This window comes from Centropristis striata, chromosome 18 (assembly GCF_030273125.1).
Source record: "Centropristis striata isolate RG_2023a ecotype Rhode Island chromosome 18, C.striata_1.0, whole genome shotgun sequence".
In the NCBI taxonomy this organism is placed as follows: Eukaryota; Metazoa; Chordata; class Actinopteri; order Perciformes; family Serranidae; genus Centropristis; species Centropristis striata.
Genome location: NC_081534.1, coordinates 22603732 through 22616013, shown reverse-complemented (window position 1 = coordinate 22616013; position 12282 = coordinate 22603732). Strand labels below are relative to the sequence as shown.

The 12282-nt window shown below is 41.6% G+C and overlaps 1 protein-coding gene across 7 annotated transcripts in view; it reads left to right on the top strand.

The window, feature by feature from the left end:
* The first annotated feature begins 2949 nt into the window (after positions 1–2949).
* gphnb (gephyrin b) overlaps positions 2950–12282 on the top strand; it is a 135972-nt gene continuing 126639 nt past the window's right edge. For all 7 annotated transcript variants that reach the window (XM_059355765.1, XM_059355764.1, XM_059355768.1 and 4 more), the window contains exon 1: positions 2950–3046. In XM_059355765.1, the coding sequence (XP_059211748.1) occupies positions 2983–3046 (64 nt within the window). In that variant the 5' untranslated portion in view covers positions 2950–2982. The remainder of the gene's footprint in view (positions 3047–12282) is intronic.

The window sequence follows — 12282 nt, the reverse complement described above, 5'->3', positions numbered from 1 at the left end:
CATGGCAGTTTTAAGAACAGTAATTCATTGACCATACGTATTTTGTGATTTTTAAAGAGCAGCTAAACAACAGCTGATTTTTGTTGTTGTTCTGGTGACCTCCAATGGTTCTTCTGGCCTTGATGCAGTGATGTAGAAGTATACTGCAGGATATGTTCTTACACCGTTACATCACTACCGGGTGTGGTAACAGGTCCGACCACGCCAAACTACTTCCAGCGATATAGGTGCACCAGACTTGAAACTTTCAACTAAGTAAACTACTTTTCAACCTGATATTAAAGGAAAAGAGACTAACTGAATTTACCCTCGGGGATAAATGAAGTAATTTTTGATTGATTTGAAAAGTTTAGCACCACTTATTCATGTTGTTGCCAACAACTCTCATGCAGGTATGTTAAAGGAATACTATGCAGGAATTGTCACTGACAATTTGTAAACGCAACATGCAAACTTGGCCCCTCCTCCCCGGCTCAACGAAAGTGAAAGCAAATGCCAGATTCACTCTAGTTTTGGAGCTAGCTTTGTCAGCTTGGTGTTTGGTCTTGCTTTTTTGCCTTTTTTTGGCACTGTGATTACTATTTTAATAGCTTTGTGCCCAACTGTGATACCCAGGACTGTCTGTGACATAGCAAAAGAATAGAAAATAGAAAAGGGCAGGGTCTCTCCAGATACAGCCACCACCACACACTTCTCATAAGTCAAGAGTGATGATTGGGATGGATTAATGTTATGAGTCGAGACAATTTTTGGGGGGGAAATACTGCACAGTCTCCCTTTTAATGTGACACTAGAGTCAGGAGATTGTAAGGTTAGTTCCTCAAACATTGTTTCACACTTTGATTTTGTATGGATTAAACAAACAAGCTATTACATTTCACATTGAAATGTTGTAAGTAAGTTAAGTGCTGGTAGATGGGTTTTGTTTGCCCTTTTGACAGAGCCAGACTCACTGTCTTCATGCTAAGCTAAGCTAAGCTAAGCTAACTGTCACCTGACAAACCTATTCATCTTCATCAAGAAAGCAGAGAAGCAATTTTCCAAAACAAACTTTTCTTTTAATTTGCTCTTTAATTAATTTAGACAATTTCTGTAAGACCCATGGGTGTCCATGCAAGTGTTTGCTGGTGTGTATATTTGTGTTAATGCAATATGCATTAGTGCATAATAAAATAATAAAATTATGCTTAAAACAAGATACTTCTGAATGTGTGTATGTTTTTATGCAGATAAAATATTTTAGACTAATTAAACTAAGAACAATGAGCGCTACATAGCCTATAGCCCAATGATGCTCAACTTATGGCCTGCGGGCCAAATCTGTCCTGAGATATGGTTCTGTGGGCCTGCATACCAATTTCTAATTCACAATGAAAATACATCTGCAATCTTTTGTTTGTTTGTTTGTTTGTTTGTTTTTTGTTTTTTTTAATTTATTATTTATTTATTTTATTTTTCTAAGTACCAGGGGAGGACCCCTGACAGGTCTGGGCTAAGCCTTGAATGTCCTAAAATCCTACAAACACCCCTGCACACACCTGACCTGTCCAGGGCTGATATGACTGACTGCATGGGGCTGATCTGATAAATAGTATAAGTGTTTGTTTGTGAACTGGCCCCTGGCCTTCTGTCATTTTGCAAAAGTGCCCCCCAGGCACAACAAGTTCAGTATCCCTGTTATAGCTTATGAAACTAGTGTTATCTAAGCCCGGTGAAGACTCTAAAACTACAATAAGTGCTTCAATAACAAGACTTCTGCTTAGTAAAAAAATAATAATCTCAATGAAGTCATTTATAAAAAGATGAATGATTATTGTACAATTCCAGATGTTTACATGATGTGCAGTAGAACAGTAAGACAGCAGCTTGTAGTAGAGCTTATAGAGGGAAAATCCACTGAGTGAACATTCAACTTGGGTTAAGACATCAGATAAACTTTGAAGGTCTGTTTCATGTCCTTGGCCGACTCACACCTCCTGTTGCTAATTGTACCACAATGGAAGAGGGAATTGGCTACTATATAAAGTGTGGAAATTGTGTCAGTTCTTTTTGGTTAGGTCATTGGACACAGACATGGTAACGCTGTTGAAGCGAGCCAGTCATGCTGGAAGAGTTGTCCCATTTCTTGCCACGGTTACTGTGCTCATGTACGTGTGTTAATGAATTATGTATATTGATAGATTCCCAACAGAAGCTGGAGGATGGGCATTTTCTTTCCATGAGAATAAACAAGAGAAATTATACACCATGGAAGCGTGCAGCCAGTCTATAAATAGAAGCGGTGCTTTTTTTGCCCGGGGATGTAGTTGCATTTTTACAGGTCAGACTGTGATCTTCTCTTAAGCCTCTGCATTGAGATGTAGCCGACACATCTCTGGGGTGCAGTCACTGGCTCTTAGAGGGGCCCCTTTAATCTCTAAAAGCAGGGGTGCATCTCATGGGGGGGAAATTGATGTTAGGGTAGAGAGGGACTTTTATGGGAACCTAAAATGTTCCAGATTGGAGGCTGTTATGCATCACCTTAGGGGTCAAATTTTGAGCTTGGGAGTGAAATAATTCAGCTTCAGATGCACAACATGAGTAAAGTGAGTGGCGTCTGCAGACGTAGTGCTCGTCAGTCTCCCCTAAAAGCCTTCAGAGGAAATCAATAGTGGTCTCCATAAGACTTAATCTGGGATCCACACTACTACCGTGGCAGGCGGCCAGCTGAGTGATGTGTGCGGTTTAAACGGCCCCCGCATCCTGCCCGCTTATCTGTAGGTGTCCCGATGATCGCTCGGCTTTCCACTCATCTCGTCTGCCTGTTTTTTTTTTTTTTTTTTTTTTTTTGCTGTATCCCAGCCCTCCTCCATCTCTTCCTCCTCTTCCTCCTCCTCCTCCTCCTCTTCCTCCTCCTCCCCCCTCCCTCTCCCCACGAAGTTCGATGCGATCGGCTCTGGGCCCTGCCGTGAGTTCTCGGTGCGGGCGACAGCGCTGCTGAACATGGCGTCAGACGGGATGATTTTAACGAACCACGACCACCAAATCCGGGTCGGAGTCTTGACAGGTAAACGCACAAATTCCCATCGGCTCTTTTATCCACATTTCGCTCATATTTCCATGGATTAATTTCCGCCGGCGGATCTTCATACATGTCGGCTGGTTTTTGCGTGGCGGCGGCGGCTGCTGTCGGTCTCTCGCTGGCTTTTGCAGCCTCTTGAAGGCGACGCTGATTTAAAGCTGTGTTTCCCCCCTCTCTCTCTCTCTTCTACCGGTATGCATTTATATACATGCTACATTACATCCAGTGCTTATGCGGTGGAAATGTGGGGCTCTGCATTGGTTTGTGTCCGCTCATGTAGATTTCTTGTCGAGCCGTTTTTTCCCCCCTTGCTGAAGAACAAGAGCTCAGTTTAGTATTGAATAATTCATGTCCCTATCTGCTTGTCAGAGCTGAAAATTACAGCTGATCGTGTGTTGTGTCGCTGCTAAAGATGCTCGGGCTATAGATTGCATTATTGACACCCAGCTGACCACAGCGATTTTTTGAAGTGTTGCTCACGACAGTTGCAGAAGGTGGATGTGGTGATGAGCGCATCCTTGGCCTATTAAGAGCAGTGGATGGAGAGGGGAGAAAAAATGTGGGAAATGCGTGTAGATGTCGGATGTGGCTTTATTTTGTGAATGACAGAGCCGGCCGAGGATTTTTTTTACATGACACATGATGAGGGCTCGGTTTTGGTGGGGCTGAACACACACACACACACACACACACACACACACACGGGTAAATCCTCCTGACATTCCTCTGAATGCAACGCGATGACGGCGCGTCTCTCACTTACCAATATTGGACGCGTTATGCGCTTGGATGCGATGTGCGGCTATGAGGCGGCGGATGGTGTTAGATCTGGTCGCCGCCGGCCTTCATTTTTTTCTGTGTGTGTGTGTGTGTGTGTGTGTGTTGCTTTGTCATGTTTCTGATCGTCAAACATCAGGCGAGGCGAATCCAGTGGTTGTTGTCATGATCGGAAAGTAAAAAAAAAAATTTGGAGGATGTGGAGAGGAAGGGGGTGGTGGTGGTGGTGGATGCATGATAAAGGCTGTCCAGAGGAATACCCCCCCCCCCCCCCCCCCCCTTCTCTCTCCCTCTCTCTTCCTCTCTCTCTCTCTCTGTCCATCCTGTGTGAGGCTGGGTCGATCAATATTTCATGAAAGCCGTGATCTCACACATACGGTATTCCTCCGTATGGAAATCCAGCATACGGAGGAGGTTAGTAGGCGATGTGTAGCGATGGAGGAATGACTGTGTAGATAGACCCTCTCCTGAAATCTGCCAGGGAAACCCCCACCACCAACAACACCACAAACCACCCGTCGTCTCCTTCTCCATCCCTCCTCCTCCTCTTCTCTCCTCTCCTCTCCTCAGCGCTGGAGAGAGAGAAAGGCAGAGCGCTGTCCGTGGTGCTGAAATCCAGCGTCACTCACAAATCAGTGCGGTACTGACCCTACCACGGTAAATACTGCATCAGATAGATACACCCAGGGATGTAGAGGAGGAAAAAAACCCACCTTAAGTAACCTCTTTCCATCTCTATCACCACTTTTTTTGCTGAATTTTGATAGAAAATTGCACAAACTCATAAAGAATTGGTGTTTTCAGCAGAAACACACATGTTTTTATGTTGTTTTCTGTTCACGTAGATGCTTATTTGTCGTATATTAGAGGTCAGAATACTTACTACTTTTTTGATGCACACCACACATCAGAGGGTGGTAATTTTGTGTCATCAGTCACTTGAATCCCCAACTGTATCCCTAGTGTAGTGACAGATTGCCAGTTTGATCTCGCTGTGCAGTGTTGACAATTCCAGCATACATATGTCGATGTTGAGCCGCGCAGAGACACAAGCGACAGGCTTATTTGTCTTTTTGATGTATTTGTGTGTTTATATGGAGTAGGAGGGCTTGCACTGTCAGGGAAACAAAGCATCAAAGAAGTGGAAAAAGGAAATAAAAAAACAGGGAGGAAACGGTGGCATTAAGTTGCCATGTTTTACCTGACCCTTAGCCTTTTAAGAATCTAATCGTGGCAGGATTACTCATCGCTACAAAGACCGCTGTGTGATTTCTTTTTTCCCTTTTTGGTGAGATGATGCATTCTGACAGCAAAAAGTCCCCCGCTGTGCTGCCACGAGGATGCAAAGCTCCAAATATTCCGAACCTTTATCGCCACACCTCAGTCTTCATACATCCACAGTGTTCGTGCCATTAGTCTGCTGTGTTATAGGGCCCTGTGTGAGCAGAATGCTAATAAGAGTCTGGAGCAGTGCTCAATCTCCCCCTTCCTGCGAGGGTCAAAGGTCAGCCGTCCACTCCTGCATTCAGTCACCAGGGAGGAGATGAGACCTTGGCTCACCCTCCTCCATCACTTAGCCCCACATCCCTCTAGACAGGTGACAGAGCCCAGGGGACATCTCTGTTTAGACCCTGGTCACACACAGTGCAGCAGGGGAGGTGAGGTTGACGTGTCCAAGAGTGTGTGTGTGTGTGTGTGTGTGTGTGTGTGTGTGTGTGGAATAATGTGTTTATTTCGTGGAATGTTTGAGTAAGAGGTAGGGGCTTATTTGCGAGGAAAGGGAGGAAACTTGAAACAGGATAATTGGGGTGAATGTGCTGTCACTTGTCAAAGATGTCACACTGGAAATGTGACCTTTGTTAGGAGTGGATGAAAGCTTCTCATGCTGTGCTCAGCCTATTGTGATGTGTGTTTTTTCTTTTGTCCTGTCTACCTGTTTGTGTGTTTTGATGCATGCGTGCCCAGTTTCTAGCTGTGTGTGTGTGCTGTGTTCTCTATGTGTGTGTGTGTGTGTGTGTGTGTGTGTGTGTGTCTTCCTGTTGAGCACAAGTTTTAATTGTCCCGTGTCTCTCTCCCAGGGCCTGCCTCAGGGTCTGGACATAGCTACACACTTCAGCTGAATATGTGTGTCTTACTGCTTGATGCATGTGTGTTTGTTTACATGCAGACATGCAGTGAAGAGGTTATGAATGGTGGCCTCAAGATTGTGACGGGAAAAGGAGCATATTGACACTGCAAAGATAAATTGTGTTTTCAACATATGTGCCTTTTGTACTGGGGGCAGTGGAGACACTTTTTTTAATGGCTCATTTTGTCCCCATCATGTTTTAAATGTTCTAAAACTAATAGCTTTAGCCAACAAATTGCAACTAACAAATGAGAGTGCTTGAGAAAGTTTTATTTGCCCAAAAGAAAACATACAGTGTAATGTTTATACAGAAGAAATACATGTACATTGTCCAAAAAAGCCCCAAAACGTGTATGCATGTATCAGTTGCAGCTGTGAGTGTGATACAAATAGATTACTGTTACTTGTGACTTCCACATTGTTGTATGTTTTATGCTGAGTATCTTCATTTTTGTCTGTAGTAGCTTACTCCATGTCCTTCTAATGTGCCATTATGCATTTTTTTCCCTGTCTACCATATGTATCTACTCTGACTAGGCCTGTCACAATAATAACAATATGAATCAGCAAAAGTTACCAAGGTCATGTCCACATATTGCTCAATATCACAAGTTGGGTTTAATACATGTTTGTTTATTTAAAAATCAAGAACCAAGATTTTAGCCAGCATGATGCCATAAAACATCAGGGTTTTCCAGATAATTTAAAGATTAGGGGACACCTAGGCCAAGTAAACACAAAAAAAATATAAATAAATATGCTGATGTGGCATATTTATCTGCTCTCTGTGTCAGAGTGTCACCATGGGCGGGGCTCAGGCAGCTCCTCCACACGAACTGCCGCACACATTTAAACCTGCTTATTGAAAGGGTGTACTTGCATTATTATGCTTTGGCTTTTTTAGTTGGCATTAAATTATCTTAAAGTAACAATAATATAGCTGATTGCAATTATTTCTAGGACAATATATCGTCCAACAAAATCTTGATGGACCCAACTCTGACTTCTGGAGCTGCAACGGTTAGTTGACTAACTGATTAGTCGATAGAGAGGAAATATTCTCAAACTATTTTGATAGTCAATTCATAGGTATTTTTCATGCAAAACTGTAATTTCCTGCTTTCCCTCTTTGTCACATATAAAATTGAATGTCTTTGAGTTTTGGACTGACAAAACAAGACATTTAAAGGCATCGCCTCTGACCTAGAGAAGCTGGGATGGACATTATTTTCAGAAATTTTACATACTAAACCATTACCTCTAATGCCCCTATTACTTTGCCTCAAATTGTAAATGTAGAAAACTTGTTAAAAGTGTATTTTTATGTAAACCTTTCTGGTATGTCCCCACCACTTTTCAACGCAAATTGACACCCTTCGTTTTCAGACACGTTCATTTACTTTTTTGTTGTGACGCTAGTTTGCTAGTCTGACTTCATATGATACACAGTGTGAATTTACAATACAACATCTCTTTTATCTTAAAGAGATGTGTTTGTTTTTGAAGATATTTTAAGATTTTTCTAGGAAACCCTCAACCCACATGAGAGCCCTGCTGAATTACATGTTGACCACACAGCAGCTGAGCCTTTAATGCATTTGTAAGCACATATGAGTGTTTACATGCATGTGCTTTGTGTGTGCATGTGCCCTTTACATGTGCAGTTTGTGCATGTGACTCTGCTCTGCTCTTTGTCTTTCTGCACTAATACGGAGCTCTGGCTGGAAAACACAGCTTAGCAAATCCCCCTAGTCCCAAATATAGCTACTGTATGCATACCTTCCATGATCACACACTGAGAGAGAAAGGGGTGGGGGGTAGAGAGAGGCTGGCAAAAGGCATTCAGTGGCTTTTAATCTGTATAAAGCCAGTGTGCATGTGTGGGACCATACGCTATTATCATACAGCAACTCTCCATGCATGGGCCGTGGATGCTCTTGGATGTGTGGCTTGATTTACAGTCCATGTAAAGCCCCATTGATGCTGGCTGCTGAGAGTGTGTGTGGGTTAACTCCAGCCCTTCCCTCAAAGAGACATGGACACACTCTGCACCGGGCTTCCAATGAGGAGCCGGGGCAGGAAAGCTCCACTCTGCGACAGACAGCACACATTTTTCTCTCTCTTTGTGTATCAATCTCTCCCTATCCCTCTCTCATTCTCTTCTATATTTTTTTGTAGCCTCGGTTGTAACAACTGAGAATGGCTCAGGGATGTGTGGGCGGCTCTCTAAACTTACATGTCTATCAGAAAGACATGAATCGACGGCAGGCCGGCTTCCCAAAACAACCACATCTAGATCGCTCTCTTAACACTTCTGTTAAGTAGAACTAATTCTGTGGCTCCCTGCAGAATGGATGAAGGCTCTTATTTTGGCAGTCCATGTCTTAATCATATGTGGTCTGTGTTTTGTTGGTGAAGGGTTGTCCCAGGAAGTGATCAAAGACATGCTTTAAATACATCAATATGTCTGGTTTAAGACACCATAAACATTGTTAAAGAATACATGTTAAACAGTAATGCAGACCTGCACAGCCCCAAACTAAATATGAAAAGTTATTTATCCTTTAGTGTAGATCACGTGTGTGTGTGTGTGTGTGTGTATCCCCCCTTTGGCTCATCTGCTTTTGTGCACGCATGTGGGTTTTGTGAGCATGTATACTTGCCTGCTTGTGTGTGTACGTGTGTGTGTACTTGTCTGGCTGCAGATGGGATAATAACTATTTAATCTGCTTTTCCACATAATTTAATCTCTGGAGTTTGTCCCAAGCTCACCTTAACAGCTCAGGCGCCAAAGAGGCTCACTAGAGAAACAGGAGTCAAGTCAGCAAGAGGCGACCTAGCGTGCCAGAGCACCTTGACCAAAAGTACCAGACGCCGTCATCTGTCACCGAATGGCGTGGGTGGCTGCCAGGTTATGGAGCAATCTCCTCTCGCTGTCACTTCCTGAATGACTCAATCTACTGTCTACAGTGCGAGCCAAGGGTTTTACAATTAAAGGAAGGCTACAATCAGATACAATACAGTTTTCACATCATCAGACTGTGACAAGTTGTATTGCAGACGATTTCCCCCTTAACCTGCTGCTGTCTACTTTTCTTCTCAGTAAGGAAACATACTACATTTACCAGAATGCTTTCACCTCACTAGTCCCCAGGAAATGTGTCTCAGTGTGCAAATGTTTTAGCTTTTGGTTTCACATGTTGTGAGCATTTGTGGTAGAGCCATTGCATTTGACAGCATGCTATAGATGCAAAATGCAATAGGTGTTATGGCTGCTGATCATTCTTGCAAAGTACACCAAAGTAAGTTATGGTGCATAGTTTTTTATATAGTTGAAAAATGTTTAATTTCTTTGCAATGGTATATCCAGCTTGGTTGTGCATTCCATCTAACACACATTGATCATTTCCTAAACCCTTCCCTAGAACGGCCGCCGTCCAATCCTGCTTGAGCAACAATAACTAGGTGTGGGAGGCCGTTCAAACTCTCAAAAGGAGGGAAAATGCGGGAACATCTTGCATATGGAACCTGCAAGTCCGTCAGTCTAATGGCCACTGTAAAAAAAGGGGTATATGTTGTTTCCATTCACTTACGGTGTAACAACAGAGCAACACTCATTCCTTTTCTTAAACTGTAAACGAGTCTCTCTCTGTTGCTGTTGCAGCATACTGCTCGCCACAGTGTGACTGACTCACCTTAGCATATGTTCTGCGTACAGTTAAAAGTTTCCGACGCTATAGGGAGTTATAACTAAACATTCACAAAAAACATATCTTGAATCTCCCTTCTGTGCAAGAACATTGCTGTTCCTTTATGTTTATCCTCCATGTGAATTGTTAAGATGTGTAATGTCCTCTTCATTCATAATACTCCTCTGATTATATTATGATTGCAGCTCTTACATGCATTTTGTAGTTCTTAATGTCTACTTCTCTCTAATATTTCTGAACTATTTTAACAGAAATTTGCTATTATTACCTTTGACTATCTTTCATCTGATATCGCTGAAAATGCCACATAGACGTGCTGGTGGGAAGCTGTTGAGGGATCATGTTCCTGTGTTAAATTCAAACTTCCTGGCTTTACGTGAAATTGTACAGTCATGGAAAAAAATATTAGACCATTGTTTTCTTCAAATTCTTGTTCATTTTAATACCAGGTACAACTAAAGGTACATTTGTTTGGAAGCCATTTTCCATGGTTTTCTTGATAATGATTTTGGTTATTATCAAGAAAACCATGGAAAATGGCTAGAGATCAGCACTTAAATTAAACTCTTATGAGCTATTTTTGTTGTTATCATTATATTTGTCCAAACAAATTTTTTTCCATGACTGTATATGACTGTATTTTTTTTCCATGACTGTATATCTAATATCTTAATACAATGTTGTAATCTAAGGTCATAATTTAAAGCACATCGTAATTCTAAACCAATGGAATCCTTACCAAGAATGCATTCTTCTGTTTCTGCTAAGGAGACTTATCTCCCCCAAAAATTACCCCATTAGGCTGTTTATGAGCAGCCTATTATGACTGATATTTATATTTAATGTGGTGGTGACTCTAATGTCTTTAGTAATTATGATGGTTGTAAGGAAAAAAGTCAGGGGACGTGGTATAAAAAAACAACAAAGTCCGTGTAGGGATGAAATTGTGGTGGATGGATGGGTCAAACAAACAGAACTTTGACCCAGGATGCTGCTGTTTGACAGACTTTGACTTACATACTTTACGTAAGTTAACTTGTAAGTTAAGTAATGTTACATTTATCTTAGAGGATAGGAATAAATAAACTATGTGGTTGTTTAAACCTCAAGTAGCATTTTCATATGTAATTTTGCATTATTTTATTTTTTTTTACCATATTGTGATATAAAGAGAAAATATTTGTGATACTAATATGCAACTTATTCATGTTTCACCAATTGAGGTTCTCACAAAGAGCTGAAGACAATACTTTGACTTTCCAAATTGTAGGGAAAAAAATGAAAAACCTTCTGCTTTCAAGGATTCAATGAACATTATTCGTCATACCTGGCACATGTTCACACATGGGATAGAAACAAAAATACCGTACTTGAGGACCCGGGGATGGAATCATTTAAAAATATTTGAAGGACCTAAGGGCATAAAGTAATAGATAAAAAGCACTAAAAGTAGCAATGAGCATAAAAAAGAAAAATGTGCAATTAAAATGAAAAGTGCAATTCCTAGATGTGCAAAGACAAACTGTATAAATACAACAAAGTAGCAGTATGTCTTTGCCCACCTAGGATTCAAACTCAATTGCAGCATTGGTAACATCAAGTTGTCTACATTTGTAGACAACGGCCCCCCAACGCCAGTTCTCCATGGGGAATGACAAAAATACACCACCAAGCTATAAAACAGATCAAATGGATGTTTTTTTGACAGAGTTCAAGTGTTTTACTCACTTAGCAACAGAAGATGTAGAATGATAGAGAGTACATAAGAGTTTGTTTAAATGTATTCACCGTTGAAATGACCAGAGTCTAAATCATGCGCCTTATGACCACTCATCCTTTATGCATATTTGTGAAGTCACTGCTAACACACTGCCACTAGCCTGTCAGTCTCCCATTAGCATCACAACGTTATTATTCCTGCCCATTTTCCACTTTGCTGACGCTGAGACAGCCAAACGTAATATCCTGGCATAGCTGACATCATGACTGGATAACAAAAACACAAAATAGATGTTAACATTCGGTTCACTGGTGATATAAAGATACGTGGTTTGTATGGGAATCGGAGAGCCCCAGGCGTGTGTCTACCCACTAGCATGATTTTATTCCTCCTTTTTCCTGCTTTGACCCAACTCTCTGTGTCTGTCTATGGTTGAATCATCTCTAAGCTGCTACTGGGGTGTTCCCTTGCAACAATATGTGGGCATCTGTTCAACAATATGCTAGTTTGAGAGGAATACACTTGGAACAAAAGGGCTAAACGGGGGAAAAACACACTAATGCACTTGTTCCTTCTTATTTCTCCCATATTTTTAGATCATGTTGTTGCAAATGCTTTTTTTTAACAGACTCTCTTAAGTGTTGCCTTTATCAAACAGACTGTAAAATTAGAAATATTATATATATAAACGAAATGGTAGCATTGTTGGAGAATAAGCAAGCACCTGGATGATTTGTGTGCTGTTTTTTAGGACTAGAAATATATTTAAGCTCTTTGTTTTCCTGTGGTCAGACAAGGATTTATCGTTCTTTTGGGTGGGGCTCGTACTGTAGCAGTGGTTAAAACACAGGCTGACCCTTCTCTCACTTTCTCTGCATCACACACA